We start from the raw sequence: 22,442 nt of genomic DNA, 5'->3' as shown, positions 1-22,442 counted from the left end.
GTGGTATAGTGGTTGGTACAGGGTATGGAGAGAGACTCGATCAAGGAACAAGCAAATCGGAGAAAAAAGAAAAGTGGGAAGCGGGATACACAAGAGAGATACAATAAGGAAAAATTCGTTCAATGAACGGAGTAAGGGCCAGATTATGGGCTTGGCGATATTCTTTGGCTGTGAGCTTGTTCTTGTAGAACAAAAAGAGAAGAAAAAGAGAAAAAGGAAAGAAAAAGGAAATGAGATGATTAGTGGAAAGATTGGATCATCGATGCGGCGTTGGCACAGGATATGACAATAACACTTATTGGGCTGGAGATGGGGTTTGGTTATGATATAAAGAGTGTGGCAACGGTATGTTCGATCAATGAGGGTGGGATCTGTACAGTCCACGGGCGACCCATGGACAGTAAAGAGTATTGGCAAGCAAGGTTAGAGAGAATTAGGCGTTTGAGACGGCGAAGAAAAGAGAGAAAGAGTCGATGAGGTTGAGCCTTCAAAGTTCGGGTTAGGGGCTTTGTCCGAATGTTCCAAGTAATCCAGGAAAAGATAAACAAGGAGCACACGAAGAGACGGAAATGCTCAACAGAAATTATACACATGTCACTCGTGAGCATCAGTTTCTTGCGGAAAGTGGTTGGGGAAGGTATGAGGATAGAAAGATGATATGCCTCGCGCAGACCCATGCTGAGGAAACAAAATAGGTGGTTCTATCAAGAGCAACAAGGAGGATATCTCGCTGAATACAACAAAAAAAAAAGATAAAGAGACGAATAAAGGTACCAGGAGTGTCAGTCGCTGCAAAAAGCTAACGTCGGACTGGACTGGCAGTCAGGAAATTGCTCCGATCGACTTCCTTTCCCTTGCTGGGAGTTGGCGGTGGAGCGTCGCGGGGAACAGGGGGTAATTCCTTGTCTGATGGTGAAGGGCCATGTCTGCTATTTGTACTGCGCCCTCCAACACTGCTGGCCTCGCCGGCTTCGTCCACAATGGGGAGAGTCGAGGTCGGACCAGGGCCCCCGGCGTCTGCTGGGTCCCAAACAGTGGCTAGTGTTCGAGGATGCGTGACGGACACATCTTTGGATGCTTCCTTCTCCGCTGCCTGCATTGTTCGCTCAACAGAAGATTCTCGCGAGCGTCGCTTTTCGGTTGATTGTTGAGGTGCGCCGGACGCGGAGGCGCGAGACTCTTGTTGTCGTTCGGCTTCTTCCCTCGACATGGTAATTCCCTTAATGAAATTAATGAAGCGCTCTCCATAGCTTTCTGGCGGGATGGGAGAAATCTGTGAGCGGTCATGCGAGAGTCCTTTGAAAAAGTTCTCAAGTTTCTTGGTGGTTCCATAATGAGTCAAACAATCAATGATACCGAGATAATAGATCTCGTCACCGGGTTGACCATTCTCATGAGTGGCCCGGAAACCTCCATCATCCGCATAGAAAACATGATATTTCCGTTCATCGAGGATTTCATCTGGCATCTTCGCAGCTGCTTTGTCCAATGGAACAGGCCGTTCACGTTTGATAAGCATGCGCAGCTCCCGGGCTTTGCGTTCATTCTCCAATTTCGAAGGAGTGCGCATCAAGTTGTTGGGAGTCGTATCTTCTTCACGATGACCACCTGGCTGAAAGACCTGAAGGGTCTTGTCACGAAGGTTCTCTTCGTTGCCCCTGCCCGCATCATGGATTCCTACCAGAAGAGAATAGTCCATGATCTTGAGTTTCTGAAGCAACACAACGTCACGTTTCAATTGTTCAATGAAGAATTCTCGTTTCGTCGGCCCGCATTCCAAGTGACGATTGCGACGAACCCAGTTGAGGTCCTTCATGGTCGCTCTGGGGTTTCTCTCGAGATCTGACTCCTGCAGATCACGGCCAACGGTCGAGCCCTTCAGGTCGAATGTCTGGTGGATATCCCGGTGGGGCGGGAACAGATTGTTCATCACGACGAAGTGAATTTTTCGGCCATAGGCCATCTTGACTCGGTGCAATCCGTAGAATTGTGAGATAAGAGTGTTTGGGTTTTTCTCCACGTGCCGATAGTACTCAGGAAGAATCTTCCGGAGAAGCTTGTGCTCGGAATGGTGAATGGTCTTGATGATGTACTTGTAATCGCGCGAGAAGTAAAAGAAGCTTCCACTCTTACCGGGTGAGCCCAATTCTGATAAGATGTACTTGCTTGTGAGGGACATCAGATAGTCAGCGGGATCGAGGCGGAATTTGGCGCGAAGGTGTCGGAAAACCCAAGGTGCGTAGTCTTTGAACTTGAAGTCGTATTTTGCGGAGGGAATCAGTTCATTTCCGGTTCTGCTACTGTCAGTCAAGTCCAAAAATATGTCGATATTGAAAGGGGTGCACACATGTCAAAGGAGAACTTGTGTTTGGCATCAAAGTCCGCCGGGGTGAGTTCCCGGTCCATTTTGGCGTTAATTCTCGAGACCGTAAAGCGGATACCAGTCAACATGTTGTATGCCGTCACATAGTTGACGTGGTTCTGGTCCACCTTGGTGCCCACAATCACCCGCTCGTCGTCCTCCTCTTCGCGGCGACGCCGCGAGGCTCTTTTTTGTTTGATCGCTTCGGCCCATCGGGCCGCATCTTCATCCGGCGGTGCCTCGTCCAAAGTGATATCTTGCTGGGTGCTGTTTTTGGTTGCACGTCTAATAAGACCGATTGACGCGCGTCGGAAGCCGGTTGTCGGTGACATTCGGCCACTAGTGTACGCAGCATCCTCATTGTATTCTCGACTATCTCGCCGAACACTAGGCGTTCTTGGAACCTGCAATGAATGTCGATTTCGCATACTGGAGTTCTGCGATTCCGGCACGGAGCCAACATCGAGAATGGATGAGGTGGGAGGGGAGGAGTGGCGCGGTTGGCTAGGCTTCATATTCGGGTTCAAGCGATCGGGTTCTGGAGAATAACGACCGGTTTCATCCTGTTGGGGAATTTGTAAGAGCGATGCTGATGGCGAGACCGATAACTCATCAGCGTAAGGCCGATGAACGTCTCCATTGACCATGAGTTTCCCCTGAACAGGCCGGCCATTTGCAGTGCCATTGGGTTGCTGATTGGAAGGGGGTGATGCTGTAGAAATGGCACCCGGTCCATTTTCCGAAAGTTTACGGTCCAACATGGCGGACGGCCGGCCGTTCTCGCGGGGATCCCTCATGGACCCATTGCCTACAGAATGCATGCTGCCGTCCTTTGACAGGGGCGGTTCGCGCGTGTATGAGCTGACACTGGAGCGAGGGCCATTCAGGGAGTATGCACTAGCGTTCTTTAGGTCGGTTAAAAGGTGTCGGTCATTCTGGTGAGATTCGTTCACGTCGTTGCCGTTAGGCCAGTTGGTCCACAGGAACGTATTTCCGACGGGGGTCTTGTCGTGCGACTTCCGAGATGATTCGAACGAACGAGGTTGGGTGACCGTGGCAGTAGCAGTCTGATAGGAGACGTCGTTGGAGAAGGATGGCATGTTGAATTTCAGGGAACGGGGTGACGTGAGTTATGCGTGGACCGGCAACCCGAGTGACGGCAGTCGCCCTTATTGGCGGGGATCCAATAAAATTATGAGCCAGACGAAGTCCCAGATGGAATAAAGAAAGTATCGAGCTAGTTGCCCAAGGGGTGAATATTCAGCTCAACATAATTCAATGCAAGGGAAAAGGGAAGGGTAAATGAGGTTGTAAAATGGGGAAAATATGGGGGGGGAGAGAAGACGTGAGGTGGAAATGGTTGGCTGGGAGAAAAAAAGAACAGAATTACCAAGTCCAATCTCCATTCATATGAAATTTCTTTATACAACAGTATGTTTTAGATACTTATCTTGTGTTTTTTGTTAGACTTGAACAATTTTAACCAAATTCTCTCTTTTTTTCCCCTACATAAAAGATTATAGGTATCATAAATACGGGTATCAGGCTGCTGCATAAAAACTCGGATGTTCCATGAGGTGTATCACATATGTTCCCTATTTCTTTTTCTTCAATATATATATACATGCCACTATAATTGAATTTGTTAGTTGTGCAAAATTATATACATGGAGTCTATACTCAAGGGTATACACTTACATAGAGTCAAAGTCACATATTTATACGTACTCCCCTGAAGGCCCATATGTTCTGTATTCCATAATACACTAGTGTATGAAAATCGTAGCGATGAAGTGGCCAATTACAACATATTAAGGCCTTATCACGATTCCTGTCATAAGAGGTATGAAGAATACTATTGTAGACTCTTCTGCGCCGTATATAAGGCTCTGTATTGTATATTCCCAAAGCAATTCCAAAAATAGGGCTCTCCATGAAATCTTCCGCATTTGCACATCTACGCCACAGGGGAAATTCTCCACTATAAAGATACAAAGATACATAAAAGTGGCTGCCCTCTTCGGCTGAATGTGGATTTTGGGCACATGTGCTCATTATTATAGTACTCCAACGTGTACACGCTATACTCCATTTACATCCGACTTGTTGCATTCTCTCAACCTAGATTGGACTATCTCAAGGATAAACCGCCGAACTCCCATGACAATATGAATACTTGTTTCGGTCCCATCGACCAAATGACGCAAAGATAAAAATAAAACACTCCCATGAGACAAAAAGTGGAGAGATCTACATTTGTTTACAATGTACCCCGTACGCGCTTGAAAATCTACTATACTATATACTGTACCGCTATGCTCTACAATTCAACCAAAACCAGTTTGAATTCCACGGTGACAATGAAATTAATCACAATATCAAAGTAATAAGACTGCTGCTCCCCATTGCAAACCCCACCGCAGGACGCCATCCGTTGAACATTGGAAAGAAGCAAAGCCATCATAACAAAGAGACCCCAAAAAAACAAAGGAGAGGGAAAAAAAGCCGAGGAAACCGTCAGAACCAGAAAGACCAATGAGTCCAAAGAAATTACAAGAGAAAAAGGAACCGGTACCAGGTACTCTCCCTGGAAATGCGCACGTGAAAATATAGGGAGAGCTCGACCTAGTGAAAAAAAAGAAGATATCAAATCCTCTATTTCTTGGCAGTCCGCTTCTTGGGAGCTGCCCGGGTTGTTGTTGGCTGCGGGGCAGTAGTCTTGGTGATACGGCCAGACTTGGTCTTTCCCAGAACCTTGGGCTGCTCAACGACAGCAGGAGCCTGGAACGTTCGTCAGTAACCGGGTCAACTTCGGGTCAATTTAAGGGGAAGATGGAATGAACACTAGAATCAACTTACGGTGACAGCAGTCTTGCGGGCCTTGCCAGAGTTAGCCTTAGGCTTGGTGGCGGTGGCCTTCTTGGCCGCAGTCTTCTTGGGGGCGGCAGTCTTTGCGGCAGTCTTTGGGGCAGCCTTCTTGGGAGCAGCCTTCTTGGCAGCGGGCTTATATCACGATTAGCAGGAGATACAGGTATACAACCTCGATGAGAGCTTACCTTGGCAGCAGCAGGCTTAGCAGCGGGCTTAGCAGAGGGTTTAGTGGCAGGCTTAGCAGCGGCAGGCTTAGGAGCGGCCTTGACAGGGGCATCCTTCTTCGCAAGCTTCAAGGGACCAGATGGGCCTAGAGGACGCGTCGGTTAGATGGTCAAACACCAGACGTGACTATCCAAAACATATGCGACGAAATGCAGTGGAATCAAATCGTGCAGAGTAGGCTAAAACTAATGCGCGCAGGCATGATAAGAACTTACCCTTGGGCTGAGTGAACTCATTCTTCTCGACACCGGCCTTGATAGCCTTGTTGAACTGAGAGTCGAAGACGCTCTGGGAAGTGACGTTGATCTTGTTATTGGCCTGAACGTACTTCTTGATAGCCTGACGGCTAGAATGGGGAAATTTAGTCAGTGGGCCTGGAATAGATGCAAGAATCCGGGGGCGATCCCCAAAGAGATCAAGGGGAAGCAGCAACATACCTGCTACCATTGCGTTCTTTCAACTATACGCAAGGACGCAAGTCAGCAATGAGAAATCAAAAAAATCAGAATTGGAGTTGTGGTTGTCCATGCCCAAGAGGCAAAGACGTGTCACGGTCGGGCGCGCGACCCGAGTCACAACAACCAAGGCTCGCGCCGGCAGTGATCAACTCACGCTAATAATGGCATCCTTGATCATATCTGTATCGATCAAATCAGCAGATATTCGCGACTGGATTCATACCCATATCGCTTTTACGCGATTTGGTGGGCATTCAGGATCAATGAAAACATACCGCGGTAGGAAGTGTGAGCAGGAGGCGCCTTCTTGGACGCGCTAGTAACCTTCTTAGGAGGCATGATTATTGATGACTTAAGTTGGGAAAGAAGATGAAGAGGATCAAAGTAGTCAAGTGATTCGATGATAAGAAGAGAGAGGAAAAAAACGTGGGAGGACTGAGAGCAAAGGAGAAGAAGAAAAAGAGCAGAAGGGAAAGGGAAGGCCGCGGGGCATCCGTGATTTATAGGCGACCGGTGTTGACAAGATCATTAGGGTAAAAAAAAAAAAAAGCACATCCTTTCTTTCGGTTCCTTCTTTCTAGAAGTTCTCTTCTTCCTGATCTTTCTTTTGAATTAATGTTGTGTGTCTTGCTGGGTTCTTTGCGAGGGTTTCTTCGTTCCAACTAAGAATGGCTGATGTCTCTATGTTGTACATACTATTATTCTCTCCTATGTGAGTTACTTGGGATACTAGCCAGGGTATTTGGTGATTCTTGGAGGTCTATTAGAATAGCAGAAGATTTAGTAGTATGATAACGCGACAATAGTATAAAATAGTGAAATGGTGCTTCTACGCGTCCCTTTCCCCTCGATGGAAATCGCGCATACTCTATTTTGAAGGCTTTTGGAGGCTTTGGGGGCGAGTACATATCTCTCAGCGAGGGTCCCTAGGGAGAGATCCTTTTCTTATGTTAACATTCCAATGCCATCTGGGGTAATCTATCCCTCTTTTGAGGATCTATCAACCCTACTTCAAACCTGGAATCCAGGCGTGAATGACACAATTCGGTTCTATAGTATGGCCTTTGACACCTACTCGATGCAATCCTTTTTGCTTGTACCTGCATCACCTCGTGCGAAAGAGTCACGTTGTAGATAAACCGACTCGATTTCCATACAACCCCCAAGGTGATGTCGACATTTGGGGGCACATTATACATTGAACAACTGTGCTCCATCTCAAAATGCGAACTCGGGATGAGCTCATAATAATTCAGGGGCTGGATCTTTTCCTCGGGGTCGAGTTAGATAGATGTTATTAGAAATGACAGTAGCAATGTGCCCTCCATGGACCGACACAGAGGATATATATATCGCCGAGACTGAAAAAGCAGATAGATAGATGTGTATAGACATATGTATACATTTCTTTTACATTTGATCATAGTATCTAGATATCCTGGAAACCATACCACAAGATTACTGACGCCCAACCTCGCTCAGGGTCAAAGTGGTATATATCGCCCCAAGAGAGGGGAAAGCTCTGGCAACGCCACGACCCTTGTCACATCGGGATCAGCACAGCCAATAGAAGACCCAGAATAGCCCCGATTCCACCACTCCCCGATAAACGCTCATAAAGTTACCGAGAACAAGAAAGGTGGGTTGAGATCGACGGGACAGATGTATAGCCGGACCCATCTGAGGTTTACTCACAACGCCAATCCAAGACGAATTATAATAAAAATACCACCTGGAACTGAACCTATAGCCCCAGACCGTATGACCTCGATCATTGGTCTATCGATCATTGGTCTATCGGCGTGGTCGTGCGACGGAGATCATCGTATCTGCATCCGCAACCGGCACGTCGAATCAAGGGCTCAGCTGGTGAAAACGCTGATCCTGCACTACATGGACCCTTCTTGCATATTTTGAAGGTGAAGATTGCTCATGGGAACTGGTGCCGGTGTAAATGTTCTGTATTTGAAGTGCTTACTGCTTTCCCTCGTGAAGATCAGTCATAGTTGGTCTTGTGAGGCCTCGATTAATCTCGCTAATCGGGCCCCATCTATACAACCCTATACACGAACGCTGGATATCCATACCCTGCAATAACTACACCAGAACACCTAAAAAGGATAAACAATATGCTCTTGTATGGAGAACAGATGGAACATAATAAATGTACAGTTTTTGGACCTTTTCACCAAGTGTAACCCCAGGGATCAAACGGAAGGTCCGTATTCGTTGCCCTTGATCTTGTTTGATCCTGGCATCCACGGGGCTTAAAAAGATCACTGGAACAATAGAGAAGCATCAGAATACAGATTTTTTAGGTTGTATTTCAAATCAGACCACTAATTGCTATGATACACGGAACTTCATGCCCTGTCCCGATCCCGAGGCGAAACGGACATTCTCCGCAAATGAAAATAATCCATAAGAATGCAACAAGTAAACCACAGAACGCCCGCACCAGCCCAGCTCATGTTGGACGAGGAAATAATTTTGAATCATAAGTTGTTTTTGACAGAAAAACAAAAGCATCTCTCATCAACTAGGCCGCTCCACGCGGCTTCGCCTTGGCATCCTTCTTAGCCTTGGCTTCTTCCTTCTTCTTCTTCTTCTGCTGCTGCAGCTTCTCATCGTGCTTGCGCTTGAGAGATGCTTTCTCGTCCTCAGTGCGGGCGACGGGCTTGAAGAATCCCTCGAGCCGGGATTGTTGAGCGGTCTTGAGATGCTTTGATAGACGGGCGGCACCGTTGCGCACACGGTCCTCGTTGAAGCCCTTGTCCCCAACTAGGAACTCAATCAGGCCATCAACGTTGGGAGCTTCCCACTTGAAGTCGCATTCGGCATGATCAGCAGGCCGGACATCCGGGTTGACAAACAGTTCTCGTGCATCTTCGTATGGCCAGTCCTCAGGAACCACGAATTTCTTCTTCGGGTCGTTCTTCATGAACTCCAGGACCTTCTCCAGAGATTTGTGCTCCTTGATTAAACTGAGTGCAGTGGTAGCTCCCACCTTGGGAATAGGCTCTAGGTAGTCACAGCCTAGAAGAATGCAGAGGTCTATGAACTACATGGTAGACCAAGTTAGCGATTGAAATTACGCGTATCACACCGAGGACGCCGTACCTGTTTGCGGTCCATATCTAGACCCTCCAGTGCTCGATCCAAGTGGATCTCCTGGATAGGTTCCTTGCGCTGCTCGCTGAATGTTAAGTGGCGCAGGAGAATCGGCGATTCAAAGCACAATGTATCCATATCCTCTGACGCAGCTGCGTACACTTTACCGGCACGAGCCAGCACGGCACACTGAGCTTCGGCTTCTGTCGGCGCGTTAATGAAAGGAATTCCCATCAGTCCAAGAAGCTTCTTGCACTCCGCATTATGTTCGCGAGTCACGCGGACAGTCCGTCGCGAGAACTTTTCGATATCCTCCGCAGTTCCGGTCTCCTTGGCCTCTTCATGGGCCTCGGTCGCCTCGGCCTTACGTGCAACACGCTTCGCCAATTCACCGGACTTGAGCTTTGGTGGGGCTCCGTCGAAAACGTATAGAGGTTTGATGCCGTTGTCCACCATCCGCAGAGTACGGTAGAACATACCCATCAGATGGGATGTAGTCTCACCAGATTCACTCATGAGCTGTTGACCTTCTGAGCGCACGGCGATCAGGAAACTGTAAATGCTCATCGACCTGTTCTAAGTTAGCGACTAGTGATTCTTGAGCTACCGGGATGGTGATCCAATGACGTACGCGTCCTAATTTTAAAAAACATCATATGTCAGCATGCACACATATATCGCAGGTTATTCAACTCGTACAATTGCGACCTTGCGGCCGAAGTGATTCTTGATCTCGCCCGTCTTGATCGCATCGGGGGCATTCTCGGAGATAACCTGGTACAGGTCTGGGGTTTATTTAGCAAAGAGCCATGGATGATTGGTGGTGAAATACTTACGTTTGATACCCATTTTGAATGTGAGCTCAGATTGCCTCAGGTTGAAATGTTGTGTCTGTGTAGAGAGTAGAGCTTGACCTTTCGCAGTACGCGAACGCGCTGGGCTGGAAGCGCGTCACCATTTAAACCTAATTGAGTTTAGTGGGTTACAAGGTCAGGTGACCGGATAAACCCAGATTTATTGATGCCTGAATATGCATGTCTGCCTCAGGCGACCAACCGGCAATGAGTAATTCGGGCCAGAACCGGCCGGTGCGAAGCTGCTCCGACCCCGCCTTTCTGTCTTCCCCGGAATGCGCCAGGCGGAGGATGAGTTCAGCTTCCACACCAACATGAAGCGGAATCGCATTCAGTTCGAGGCCAATGGCGAGGCCTCGTCCGCTTCTCCCCCACAGGCTGTCTTCACGCCAGAGGACCGCCCTCAGCATGTTCCGAAGATCTCTCGACGGATACGGGCATGCACTGAGTGTAAGCGGCACAAGGTGCGCTGTGACATGAAGGCAACCGACTCGCTGTGTTCGCGTTGTCGTCGCATGGGACTAGAGTGTGTTGTGAATAAAAGCCTCCAAACATTACTGGAGGATGAAGCTGAGTGGGTGTATCTTCGGTGTTTACTTCGGTAACATATACTGATTGCGCCGGCTACGATAGGTGGAAATCAATGATCGAATCAGCAATGACGGACCTGCTCAGGAAATCACAGCTACCGGAGCTATCATATTATCAAGCAGGCGGTGGTACAATTGAAACGCCTTCGAGTAAGAGAGGCAGGAAAGACTCCACCGTCTCGACTGATGATAATGGACTTGCGCAACACAAAAGGGCCGATCCAGTCGGCAGTACAGCACGAAATGGCACATCTGCAAGGTCAAACTATAGCTTCCCTCAACAGCAGCCACGGTATTCTTTGGACCGCGAGGAGACTGGCGCGGCCTCTCTGGTCACAGCACCGATGGGCAGTCTATACGAGGTGACACAGCTTAGTGAGAATCGTGAAAGCTCACCTGGACAGAATTTTGCCCCGGACCAAGCACTGGTCACTGATCTCATCTCGCGCGGAGTGGTTGATATCCAGGAAGCGGAGGAGCTTTTCTATCAGTTCGACCAGGTACTCAACCGCTACCTATGGGATGGAGCCTTGCTAGCACATAAAGACTTGACGTCTGTGCGAAGGTCTTCCTCAATGCTGTCTGCAGCCATTTTGGCCGTCACTGCACTTCACATGCCGACCAAGGAACGTACGTTTGATACATGCTACACCGAGTTTGCAAAACTGGCATCGGAGTCTATGCTGGACCACCATCATACATTGGATGATATCCGCGCGCTATGTATTGGGGCATTTTGGCTTGCGGATGTTAGTTGGAAACTTTCTGGCTATGCGGTTCGTATTGCAACCGAGCGCAACCTGCACCAGTTCTTTCGCAAAGCCACACAAGGGTCGCCAGAGCACTTGGAACAGGCGAGGCTGTGGTATCTCCTTTATGTGAGTAATCGTTAACCCAATGTGTTGTTGTTTTTGCTCATCTTTTTCAGACCTTGGAACACCACTTTTCTATTGCATACGGCCGACCACCAATGATCCACGAAGATGCCAGTATCACTCAACATAATGTCTTCATACAAAACCCGTCCATTTCACAAGGAGACCTTCGACTTCACAGTCAGGTTGATCTGTTCATTATTCTCACCCGTATATATTTTGCATTTGGTCCAGATGTCGACCTAGAGGTTCCGGAGAGCGATTTTCCCAAGATTGATCAATACGATAGTGATATAGGAGACTGGAAGTCAGCATGGCTTCCTAGACTTGGTAAGGCTAGATTTCTCGAGACACAAGGACATTATCTAATATGTTATTATAGTTGGGAGCCGTTATGTCGGCGCATATCCCTACAAGGCCGTGTATATGCACTACCATTTTTCTCGGTTGCAGCTGAACTCGGTTGCTCTACGCACATACCACTCATCCACCTCCTCAGGACAAATGTCATTTGAACGCAGAAAGCGTGCCAACATCGCTGTTGAATCAGCCATTGCGACTCTCCGGGTTTGTCTGGACGAGCGAGATATCCAGCTGGCGCTTGTCGGTGTCCCATTATATCTCCACAGTATGATCACATTTGCCGCGGTCTTTCTGCTAAAGATCGCAGCCAAGGTTTGCTCGAACGGGGCCATTCCTGGCAGCCAGGGTAAGCGAACCTCAATTGCCTCGGCAGGCTTACAGGTTGACGTGAGCTACGTGCGTGTCCTCGTTGAGCGGGTTGTCGAGCTCATGGTATCCTGTAGCCAGCGGGCGAGCGAGCGCCATCTAAGCCATCACATCGCCCGGGGTCTTCGCAAGATGCTGACTGGGCTTGAGGAATGGGAGAAGCGCACCGCTGGTACCCAACATTCCATGGGGTCCACTACGCAGGAACATTATTCTCTGTTCAAGCCAGTAGTCATTCCTGGAGCTCAGGTGCTGGGTGAACGCGACACTATTTTGAATCACCCACCTCCATTGCTTGGGGTAGCGCCGCTGTCTGCTGAGCGCAGCAATGGGTTTGAGCCTCCTCTGACCCCAGGAAAGCAGGAGTCCGGTTTATCGGAGGGCTCGATTGACCCTATGATGGCAGATCTTTGGGGATTCGATGAGGAATACTTTCCTACAGGGGTCTTTGACTTTCTTCAGAGCCAGATGCCAGCGTGATCTACGGAGCCTTGGGGGGTTTATCTCGATTGTTCTCTTTGTACATAGTAATAACGGCCTATGATTGATGACCACAGTTGTTGCAGGGGAATATGGATACTAGAAACATACATTTAGAGTGAAATACATATGAACTAATTGAAATCGGATTTCACCTGCAAAATACAGAATAGAACATTTCTCTGGTGAATTGCCCAGTGTATATGTTGTATGTACCTATGTCCTAAAAAATAACCCGTTCAGGTCTCGGTGCTTGGCATAGAGCCCACCCGGATAGACCGAAAAACTCCGAGTTGGTTGAACATGCGGAACCCAAGCAGCCATTGCTCGGGGATTCTGTCGAATCATATTGTTTTTAATAAATACAAACCGGGCCGAGTTACCCTTGATCTTGGAATTTTATCATTCATTGTATATTCCACTCGGTGATTTCAATTTACCCCAAACTTCCAAAACTGCCGAGGTCTTCGTCCATTGCATATTTGACTCAGCTCCCCCGCAACATTTGTTCTCTCCCCAATCTGTACAACTGTCTCTCTTATATATCTTAGCAATGATGAACCGCTCTATTCTTCGCGCAGCTGCGCGCTCAACCCAGGCTGGTTCTACCTCCGTGGCCGGCCGCCGGTACGCCTCCTCCGCCGTCTTCAACTGGGAAGATCCCCTCGCCGCAGCGGAATTGTACACAGAGGAGGAACTGGCAATTCAGGATACAGCACGCCAATACTGCCAGGATAAGCTTGCGCCCCGCGTTTTGGGTATGTCGAATTTGCCTTGTTACTGTTATGAAATGGCGAACTGACGTCAGTGACTCCCTTGCAGAGGCCTACCGCAACGAGGATTATGACCGTCGAATCCTAGAAGAGATGGGCGACCTGGGCCTTCTCGGCGCCTCAATTGAAGGATACGGATGCGCCGGTGTCAGCACCGTTGCATCAGGCCTCATCACCAAGGAAGTCGAGCGTGTGGACTCTGGATACCGATCAGGCATGTCAGTTCAGAGCTCGCTAGCCATGACCGGCATCTACGAGTTCGGCACAGAAGAGCAAAAGCAGCGCTTCCTTCCTAGCCTCGCCAAGGGCACTCTCGCCGGCTGCTTCGGTTTGACAGAGCCCAACCACGGCTCTGACCCGGGTTCCATGGAGACCGTGGCGCGCGAGCACCCCACGCAGAAGGGAATGTACCTGCTCTCCGGCAGCAAGACATGGATCACGAACTCCCCAATTGCCGACATCGCCCTCGTGTGGGCTAAGCTCGAGTCTACTGGGAAGATCCGTGGATTTATCGTGGAGCGTGCGCGTGCTACGCCCGGGTCATATGAGACCCCCGCTATCAAGAACAAGAGTGCACTGCGTGCCTCCATCACTGGTATGATTCATATGGATAACTGCCCCGTACCCGCAGAGAATATGTTGCCCGACGTCGAAGGCCTCAAGGGTCCCTTTACATGCTTGAACAGTGCCCGCTTGGGAATCGCATTTGGTGCCATGGGTGCCCTAGAAGATTGTCTTGCCCGTGCGCGGGAGTACAGTCTGGAGCGCAAACAGTTCAAGGGCAACCCGCTTGCCAAGTACCAGCTTATCCAGATGAAGTTGGCTAACGCTGCTACGGATGCTGCTTACGGAACTCTGGCTGCGGTTCAGGTGGCCCGTCTTAAGGATGCCGGCAAGGCCACGCCCGAGATGATCTCGATGATCAAGCGCCAGAACTGTGATCGTGCTCTGGCCAATTCTAGAATGTAAGTGTTTCTGTCTTGTCTTTTTGATTTGCTCTGCTGACATTGGTATTAGTCTGCAAGAAGTCTTCGGTGGCAACGCTGCCAGCGATGAGTATCATATTGGCCGCCATGTGGCCAACCTGTTTGTGGTGCAGACCTATGAGGGTCAAAGTGATATTCATGGTAAGTTATTTCTGCCTGATCTTGTTGGGCTGAAGCTAATGTATATCTCTCATAGCTTTAATCTTGGGCCGTGCCATTACAGGCAAGCAGGCCTTTGTCTAAAACACAAAATAGAAACAGAAACAGAAACAAAGAACACACCCTTGTACATAGAATATATCCCAATTTTTAATCTTTCAATCTGGTAACTAAGCTATAAAAGTAGCCGTTAAGGACATATGTAGCCCTAAGTTCATATAGGGTCACGCTATCCAAGGCATAGTTCCTTCCTTTTTGGGACAAGCGGGAAATTGCGGGCGCCTCACCCGCACGTGACATCATCGAGGGGCAGTGTATCAGTATCATCGGTATATTTCAATACAGAGGTATATTGAAGAAGATTTGACTATCAACTTGAATATCAAAATTGGATTTGTTAGAAAAATGCATACTGAACTCGGGTAGATGTCTATAATTATGCATTCCTCTCCCGTCACTGAACATTTGTGACATCTGCAAATGCCTGTGCACACGTCTCTTTACCTTACCCCGCCAAAAATTCGATGAATCAGCTCAATGGAGGGATTTGCCATAAAACCGTCAAACAGTTCACAGATAGATCTCGTATTCTATATGCGTCTGCCTCATTCTCACACAGCCTAGAGAGAATTTAAGAGAGCTGATCATGATGTGTCATGTGTGGCGCCCGGTATTCCCGTATTGGGCCGTACAATACCGACAGAATCGATTCCGCCCACCTGGGGCACTTTTCCCCCTCTTGAGACTCCCAATTATCTTCTTCCCTCTTCTTTTCCACACAAAGACGTAATCGTAAGTCAACCTTCCTCCCTCTTAACATGAATCAACAACTGATCCAGCCTCCAGTTCCTTTCTACTTTCTACACCTTTCTCCTCTTTGCTCGTCATGGCTCTCAAGCGTATTAACAAGGAACTCACTGACCTCGGCCGGTAAGTCTATCCTGATGCCATCATCTGCGCTTCATGATCCTAACTCTTCTCTAGGGATCCACCCTCATCCTGCTCCGCTGGTCCTGTTGGAGATGATCTGGTATGAATATTCTTTCCCCCCCCGTTGGCGCCGTGTGGCGGGGTACAACCGCCCCGACGTTCAACGCAGGTCGAGATATCAATGAGACGATCATGACTGACTGGTGCCTTTTTTTTCTTCCTGCAGTTCCACTGGCAAGCTACCATCATGGGTCCTGTAAGTCGCTTTTGTCTCTGATCTGGAGGACTTTGAGGGGCTATTCAGCCCTCTGCGAGGTTCACGGACTTGTCACCAAATTCGTGTTGCTAATATATTCCATAGGGTGACTCCCCATACTCTGGCGGTGTCTTCTTCCTTGCCATTCACTTCCCTACCGACTACCCCTTCAAGCCTCCCAAGGTCAACTTCACCACTCGCATCTACCACCCCAACATCAACTCCAACGGCAGCATCTGTCTTGATATCCTGAGAGACCAATGGAGCCCTGCTCTCACTATCTCTAAAGGTGAGCAAGACCTCTCCTTCCATTATCTCCCACGCACAATTTCTAACCATTCATAGTGTTGCTCTCAATTTGCTCGATGCTCACAGACCCTAACCCGGACGATCCTTTGGTGCCCGAAATCGCGCACGTCTACAAGACCGACCGACCCCGGTACGAGGCGACAGCTCGCGAGTGGACGCGGAAGTACGCTATTTGAGTGAAACGACAAATCTGATTTCTTCTTCGCTTCTGCTCTTCCTCTCTCTTCCTCCCTCAATAACCCTCCTTGCGGCCCCTATCTCACTCGACCACTTTTCCTCGGTGTCATCTCAACGTCGCTCTGCATCATTCCTCTTTCTTTGCCCCCAGCTCTAGATTCAGAATCCGCGAAAGCCTGGCGTACCTGTGGTCGTAGAAACGTTTTCAGTTTTTTTTTCACCCAACTCTGTGTGTTGATTTTAAATGCACTTGTTCTTGCGCGCGTTGGCTTCCTGCTTCCGTGCCTAAAAACTCCATTTGCGCCGGGTTTGGCCTTGTCTTGTTGGGCTGAGTTTCTGGGACTTTTCATATCCAACGATCCTTATGACCAAATTCTCATGCATTCATGGCATCCACTTCTTCTCTTTTTCAAAAACGCTGCATGCGTCTAGGATTGAATGATGGACTGTGCCGAGTTTTCTCCAGTTCTCTTGCTTCTTTGCTTGTACTAGGCAATGTTTTGGACTCGGTGGGTAATGCTTTCGAAGGGTTTGGAGAGTAGTTCGAGATCGTCTTATCGTTGGTCTGGTGTATAGGGTCTATCTTTCTCTATCTTAAATAGCACAATCTAGGCAGGCCCGTCTTGTGTGTGAGCTTTTGATATCTTGTAGACTGTAGCTTGTACATTGTAGTGTTGTTGCACTAGTATATCGACTGATCATCGGTACATCGGCTACGCTTCAAACGGCCAGTTGTATTGAATAATGCATTCCAATTGCCCAACTCCCAACTCCATATATGTATATATGTATGTATATCTATCTGTGTAAATGCAAATCAGAAAATTAATAGTAGAAACCCATCAAACTAAGTCTGTCGTGTCAAAAGCTCCCTCCCTCGACTGAACCAAAGCCCAGACTCGAAGCAAGCCTGGGTAATCCAGCACCGAGCGAGAAAGAAATAGGATGCAGGGGAAGCCAAGTTCGGTTCTGTCACAAGGAACAAGGAACCAAGCAGACGTATTTCAGAAAAAGATGCATCAGGAAAACCATCAAACAACCTGACTTCCCCGTCGACTCCCAACCCTCGATCCATCCCCGGCCTTCACAGTCCTCTGACTCGCCCTAGAGGCCTGACTCGCCGAGTCGGCCGATCTCACATGCTCATCACCCTTAGAACTCTTCGAATGCCCAGACCGGTGTGAGCGGTGGCGATGCGCGCGAGACCCAACCTGGCTGATCGAGTCATCCGGTGAAACATGCGAGTCAACGTCCAGATCAGCAACGCTCTCCGGCAGCGGGATATCTCGCGCAGACAAATACTCGATTCCATCCCTCGCATCCTTGCTGTGGATACTGGGGCTGGAGTAGTACGTTGCGTTCGAGCCAACAGGGAGGGGGACATTGCGCGCAGAGCGGGATGATGATGCAACGCTAGCGTTGTCTTTGCCCTTGCTGACGCCGGCGTGCGAGGAAGAACGAACCGACTCAGCCCGGTACGATTGCGTGCTTTGATGGCTCTTGTGTGAACGCTGCGAGACGACTGACCCGTACCCGTTGTGATCGTCGTGGCTGTGGCGTCGGTGTGTGCTCTGCGACGCTTTGATCGTTGAGGAGCTGTGCACACTACCACTTGGCCCGCCGCGGGATCTCTCGTCGTGGAAGCTGCTGATGAAGGTTGAGGGGGCGCAGGCGTAGCGCTGTTGTGCGGCATTACTGGCGGGTGGGTACTCGATTGCGCGTAGCTGAGTGCCTTCTGGGATGCTGTAAATGCTGCCTTCTGAGGCGCGGCGAGGATTGTCATGCATGTATTCGGTGCCGTCGTAGATTGTGCTGGCGCGTGGGTTCTTGGAGGTTACGCTGCGAGTTAGGGCTGCGCGCGGGTTTGAGGCAGTGGTGTAAGTGCTGCGGGGTGGTTCAGGCGCTTCGATGGCGCGGAATTGGGATTGTTGTTCGTCATTCCCAAAGAAGGATTGTGCCGCGGCTTTGATTTGGGGAAAGCTGCTTGCGAACTGCGTTGGCTGTTCGGCTTCCTCGGCTGATTGTGACTCGCCTTTGACCATTGCGTAGGCAATTGCTGCGCCTGCGGCAGCACCGATGAGCGTTCCCACGATGGTCTTGGCTGCCTTGCTGCCATCGTCTGTCTTCGGCGGTGCGGGCGCTTGCACGGTGTATGACGGTGGCGGCGGACCGCGTGAAACCACAGTTGGTGCAGACCGCTCAAAGGTTGTGGGTGCTTTGGAAATGGCGCGAGACTTGGCCTCAGAACGAGCTTCGGATCTCGCCTCGGATCTTGCCTCGGACCTTGCGACGGACCTAGTGTCGGACATGGCCTCAGATCTTGGGGGTGCGATGCTCTCTGTCTTGATGGTGCTAGCTCTGCTGCTTGCCTTTGAAACCACAGAACGGCTGGAACCACCCTCTAGTAGAGCCATCGTCGGCCCGCTGGCTTCTGATACAGCCGAGGCATTGCTGGGCCGGTAGACGGCTTCAATGCTGTTGCCGTCAAAGTCGATGACGGCGGCACTGAAGTACCCCGATTGCGAATCTCGCATCTTGGGTTCGCCGTGGATCTTCGCGCCGGCTTTTAGGGCGCTTATGAAGAACGAGCCGACTGCGTCTTTTGACGGGGCTGGAAAGGCGACATGGACTGCGCCAGGAGGAGATCTTTGGTTTTGGTTAGCGTTGTTGCAAGAGTGCTTCTGTGCATATATCACATACCCTGGCTTAGTCTCGGTCATCCAGAAATCAGCAGGTTCCCCCTGCTTCTGACCGAAACCTATATAGTCGTCATGTCGCCCAATGAATTGGTACCCCAATGGCTGTAAACATGATAAGAAGAACGAAGTAGAGGTTGGAAGGTGAGAGACGGTCAGGGTGATATGCGAAACGGGCATTTCAAAGGTTGAAGTCGACGTGCCTGGTTACCAGCACGTACAAGTAGAAAAAAAAAGGGTATGGGGAAAAACGAAGGTGAATGGAAAGAAAGAGAGAGATTAAATGCGATATGAAGGATATATACGGTGAGGGAATCCAAGTCTATAATCAGAACTATGACGCCAGGAAACGAGGCCACATGAACAGTTCCCAAGAGCCAGTCAGAATAAATGTTGTGTGACTCTAAACCAAAAGCAGAGACGGAATAAGCTAGCAGCTTCTAAAATCCTGCCCAAGCTGGTGAAAAAGGGGTGTCATCCAGAACACCGCATGTCTCCGATAGTAGGTTGGTGGGCACTGAGGACGTGTGATTTCTGTATGGAGTCAGGCAAGTGGGGTCCAGAGACGATTGGCCAAAAGATCAAGTCAATAACCAGAACACCCGATCTGCACGGTGCGCGGAAAAGTTGAAATCCGAGGACAAGGCGTATTGAAGGCCCAAAAGTCATACTCTATGTTTTGAACGGAAAGGAAAGCGAGTCCGTACTTTCAGTAATCCGCAGTGTAGCAACGGTACAAAGTAGCCAGACCGAGGACCGTTCCTGTTCCTGGCTGCTTTCGGATATCTAGGGGCCCAATTCCCTGCAAAGTGAAACGCTCTATGGTCGGAGGGGTGCAGATGGGTCCCTGCCAGGTCATCGCGGGGAGCCAATATGGATTCCTGTTGGCGGATGGGGCGTCTCTTTTGGATGCCCTGAGCGAGGTGCAGGAGCCTATCGACGTTAAGTGGGCATTCTGCTTACCTGTTCCCCTAGTGCGAGCAAATGGTAGACTGGCGAGTGGAGGGAGGAAGAGAAGACTTTGCTGTTAGGTGAACTTGGGCAGATGTGCTGACCGCTGGTTTTTCCTTTTGAGTCATACAACACAGTACGGAGTATATCGTACGTTGATAATTTAGGATATTATAGGTGATAGATTCTAGAGTATTATAGGTGAATTACTTAATATATGAATTCACATCGAACAATGCGTATATCGACGATACCTAAATATCAGCCGATGGGCAGAAGTGCATCTCAGATCGCCACTCTTGATCCGATTCGCGAGCATTCAAAGTGAGGCAAGGCTAATTGCCACGTCGAAGACTAGGTCTTTTACAAAATTGAAAGAGAAAAGATGTAAAAAAAATAAAAAAGCCATATTTTTATTGAACACAGAAGTTGAAGATATGTGTCTCAGGAGACCAAATCAATGGGCCCTGATCTATGTGCTGTTCACTTTTTCTAGTCTACGCATCGCAGCAGTCGAGGTTGAAGCTGGATGGAAGCAAGATGGATCAAAGGACTGGCGAAAAGGAACCAAATGCCGTCCGACCCGTAACTTATGCTGAGGGGGCAAAAAAAACAGGTGCTCTTTAAACACCCACAAGACAGCCTGGGATGAATCCCGGTGCTTGGTAGCTGTCCCAGGATCCAGGATTCCCAGTGGATTCCCCAAAATAAAACCGAGAGATATAGAAAGTAGAGAGAGCTAGGCTTAGGTTAACAGCCAAGGTTCTCGAACAAGGACAGGCAGATATAGAGATATGCCTAGTACCTTCGTTCTGCAACTCAATCTCCACCCATTTAAAAAAAAAAAAGTCTGGCAAATGTGCCGTCAATACAGACGACAAGGACGCGCGTTCTTTGGGCGCGATTTCTTTCTTTCTTTTTTAGTTTTCAGTCGAGTTCCTCAGAGGATATCCCAGACCTCTTCGGCAGCGTGGCAGAACTTGCTGCAGGCTACACTGGCACTAAGACTGTAGTTGCTGATACTGATGGTTTCATCCTTGAAGGAGTCAGCAAAGTCGTCGTGGCCCTTGGCCATGGCTCCGACAAAGATGGCGACGCTCTCGTTCGGGTTCAGCGACTCCAGGTAGTCCTTAGTACGGACAACGGGTGCCTCGAAACTCATGGTCACCTTACGGCAGTTGGGGGGTAGGTGGTCGGTGATAGGGTTCTTGATAACCTTGAGGAGCTTTTCCTGCGAGTTGGTCGAACGGATGGAGAGTCGGTGGAGTAACTGGACCATCAGACCGGCGAACCGCTTAAATGTTCTCGGGATGCGAACGGAGGGGTTGACTTCAATCAAAACACCCTTGGCGGTGTGGATGAAAATTTGGAGCCGACCAGCCTTGTTCACGGGGGAATCGAGAAGTGTGAGCAGACACTACGGTGCGTCAGTGAGTATTCTTTTTTTTTTTTTGACCTTTCAATTGCCACTGGCGATGTTGAATCGTACCTGGTGGGTAATATCTGGTCGGGCTTCACTGATATCACGGTTCATTTTGCGCATGATACCGATGTGCTCATCGCTGTTCAACAGAGAAAACTTCTCATCCTTGGTTCCTGACCGTCCACTAGAGACGGCCTTGTAGGTTTCCAGACTGGCATTTGAGAGAACCACGATCAAGCGTTGGGTATCCTTGTCATGGGCAGGAATTGGCATGTGTTGTTCGGCAACGAGCTGGGGGAGCTCCGGAGGAGGACAAGATTGGGTCCCTGGAGGTGAAATGTTAGACATCTTGAAGTTTCAGGCTTGCGAAAATTTAGGCGCGGGCAGTAATAAAAGAGGAACGGGGGAAAAAGGTGAGGCTAGGCTGTTCGAAAATTGACGCCCAGCGACATGTCACACGGCCCAGATCAAAATTGATTCTGGAAGGGCATTGACGGTGATTCGATGATTCGAGTAACTGTTGATAGAAAATCGCCCCCCCCAAAATATATTATGTTGGAAAGCAAGGGAAACATATAAACAAATCAACTTACTCGCACGCTTTCTCTTTCCAGCAGCTTGTTCTTGGTCAGACATGATTATTTGTGAGTTGTTGATGGAAGTTGAAGAGTTTTTGAGTAAAAAACGGGGACTCGGAGAGATTAAAAAAAAAAAAAAAAAGTGGCCCCGGAGACCGGACCGTCAGTTGGTAGAACTATATAGAACACTCGCTGCATCGTGACTATTTTGTCTTTTGATTTGGAATTTCTTTTTTTTTAATATGTTCAGATAGTAAATGGGTGCAATCTATAGTACGACAGAGTGAAATATACTCCTACATCTACAAGATATATAAAGATATATATGTTTAGACGTAGATATTTAACAAATACATAACATTGGAAATTCTTAGTGTTAGCTTCAACGGTCAGCACAGAGATCGACCCCCCAGTGCCGTTTGGTGGGGAATTCCGTACGGAGTACGGAGTACATGTCTGTTCAATGCACGATTCCAGCTGCGTTTGAACCGGCCACGATGTGTCAAGCCGCATAATAGCTTCTCTTTTGATGGATCCCTGGCAAGAATATACATACCCAACTTGCTGGAGAATAAGAAGTACCTCTGGACTAACCGCCGATGGAATGGCAAGTTTGACAATGTCTCTCTGGCACACAATGAACACGAGA

At 49.0% G+C, this 22,442-nt stretch overlaps 8 protein-coding genes across 8 annotated transcripts; 3 read left to right on the top strand and 5 right to left on the bottom strand.

Annotated features, from left to right (window-relative positions):
* Positions 1-799: 799 nt before the first annotated feature.
* N7500_009597 (1-phosphatidylinositol-4-phosphate 5-kinase) lies at positions 800-3,462 on the bottom strand (the record flags this gene model as incomplete). Its single annotated transcript, XM_056680736.1, has 2 exons — positions 800-2,294; positions 2,348-3,462. 2 exons carry the CDS (start codon positions 3,460-3,462, stop codon positions 800-802), a joined length of 2,610 nt encoding a protein of 869 aa, XP_056528118.1.
* A 1,555-nt stretch (positions 3,463-5,017) lies between these two features.
* N7500_009596 (histone H1/H5 family protein) lies at positions 5,018-6,255 on the bottom strand (the record flags this gene model as incomplete). The annotated part of the gene is made up of 7 exons (XM_056680735.1): positions 5,018-5,143; positions 5,222-5,365; positions 5,419-5,543; positions 5,674-5,804; positions 5,896-5,918; positions 6,071-6,096; positions 6,192-6,255. The coding sequence occupies 7 exons, from the start codon at positions 6,253-6,255 to the stop codon at positions 5,018-5,020; spliced, it is 639 nt and encodes a 212-aa protein (XP_056528117.1).
* A 2,200-nt stretch (positions 6,256-8,455) lies between these two features.
* Positions 8,456-9,876, bottom strand: fen1 (multifunctional nuclease RAD27; the record flags this gene model as incomplete). The annotated part of the gene is made up of 5 exons (XM_056680734.1): positions 8,456-8,977; positions 9,037-9,598; positions 9,635-9,663; positions 9,727-9,812; positions 9,864-9,876. The coding sequence occupies 5 exons, from the start codon at positions 9,874-9,876 to the stop codon at positions 8,456-8,458; spliced, it is 1,212 nt and encodes a 403-aa protein (XP_056528116.1).
* A 280-nt stretch (positions 9,877-10,156) lies between these two features.
* Positions 10,157-12,555, top strand: N7500_009594 (Transcription factor; the record flags this gene model as incomplete). Its single annotated transcript, XM_056680733.1, has 4 exons — positions 10,157-10,455; positions 10,515-11,349; positions 11,400-11,676; positions 11,729-12,555. The coding sequence occupies 4 exons, from the start codon at positions 10,157-10,159 to the stop codon at positions 12,553-12,555; spliced, it is 2,238 nt and encodes a 745-aa protein (XP_056528115.1).
* A 553-nt stretch (positions 12,556-13,108) lies between these two features.
* N7500_009593 (acyl-CoA dehydrogenase) lies at positions 13,109-14,557 on the top strand (the record flags this gene model as incomplete). Its single annotated transcript, XM_056680732.1, has 4 exons — positions 13,109-13,313; positions 13,378-14,293; positions 14,346-14,455; positions 14,511-14,557. 4 exons carry the CDS (start codon positions 13,109-13,111, stop codon positions 14,555-14,557), a joined length of 1,278 nt encoding a protein of 425 aa, XP_056528114.1.
* An 802-nt stretch (positions 14,558-15,359) lies between these two features.
* On the top strand, positions 15,360-16,144 carry N7500_009592 (putative ubiquitin conjugating enzyme (UbcD); the record flags this gene model as incomplete). The annotated part of the gene is made up of 5 exons (XM_056680731.1): positions 15,360-15,403; positions 15,458-15,503; positions 15,630-15,659; positions 15,765-15,948; positions 16,005-16,144. The coding sequence occupies 5 exons, from the start codon at positions 15,360-15,362 to the stop codon at positions 16,142-16,144; spliced, it is 444 nt and encodes a 147-aa protein (XP_056528113.1).
* A 1,032-nt stretch (positions 16,145-17,176) lies between these two features.
* N7500_009591 (VOC family protein) lies at positions 17,177-19,021 on the bottom strand (the record flags this gene model as incomplete). Its single annotated transcript, XM_056680730.1, has 2 exons — positions 17,177-18,791; positions 18,846-19,021. The coding sequence occupies 2 exons, from the start codon at positions 19,019-19,021 to the stop codon at positions 17,177-17,179; spliced, it is 1,791 nt and encodes a 596-aa protein (XP_056528112.1).
* Positions 19,022-20,732: 1,711 nt separating this feature from the next.
* N7500_009590 (18S rRNA pseudouridine methyltransferase) lies at positions 20,733-21,851 on the bottom strand (the record flags this gene model as incomplete). The annotated part of the gene is made up of 3 exons (XM_056680729.1): positions 20,733-21,209; positions 21,282-21,541; positions 21,809-21,851. 3 exons carry the CDS (start codon positions 21,849-21,851, stop codon positions 20,733-20,735), a joined length of 780 nt encoding a protein of 259 aa, XP_056528111.1.
* Positions 21,852-22,442: the final 591 nt, after the last annotated feature.

The sequence above is a fragment of the Penicillium coprophilum genome (assembly GCF_028826855.1).
Source record: "Penicillium coprophilum strain IBT 35676 chromosome Unknown utg000006l_segment0_segment0, whole genome shotgun sequence".
Lineage (NCBI taxonomy): Eukaryota > Fungi > Ascomycota > Eurotiomycetes > Eurotiales > Aspergillaceae > Penicillium > Penicillium coprophilum.
This window is presented reverse-complemented; position numbering and strand designations above follow the sequence as displayed.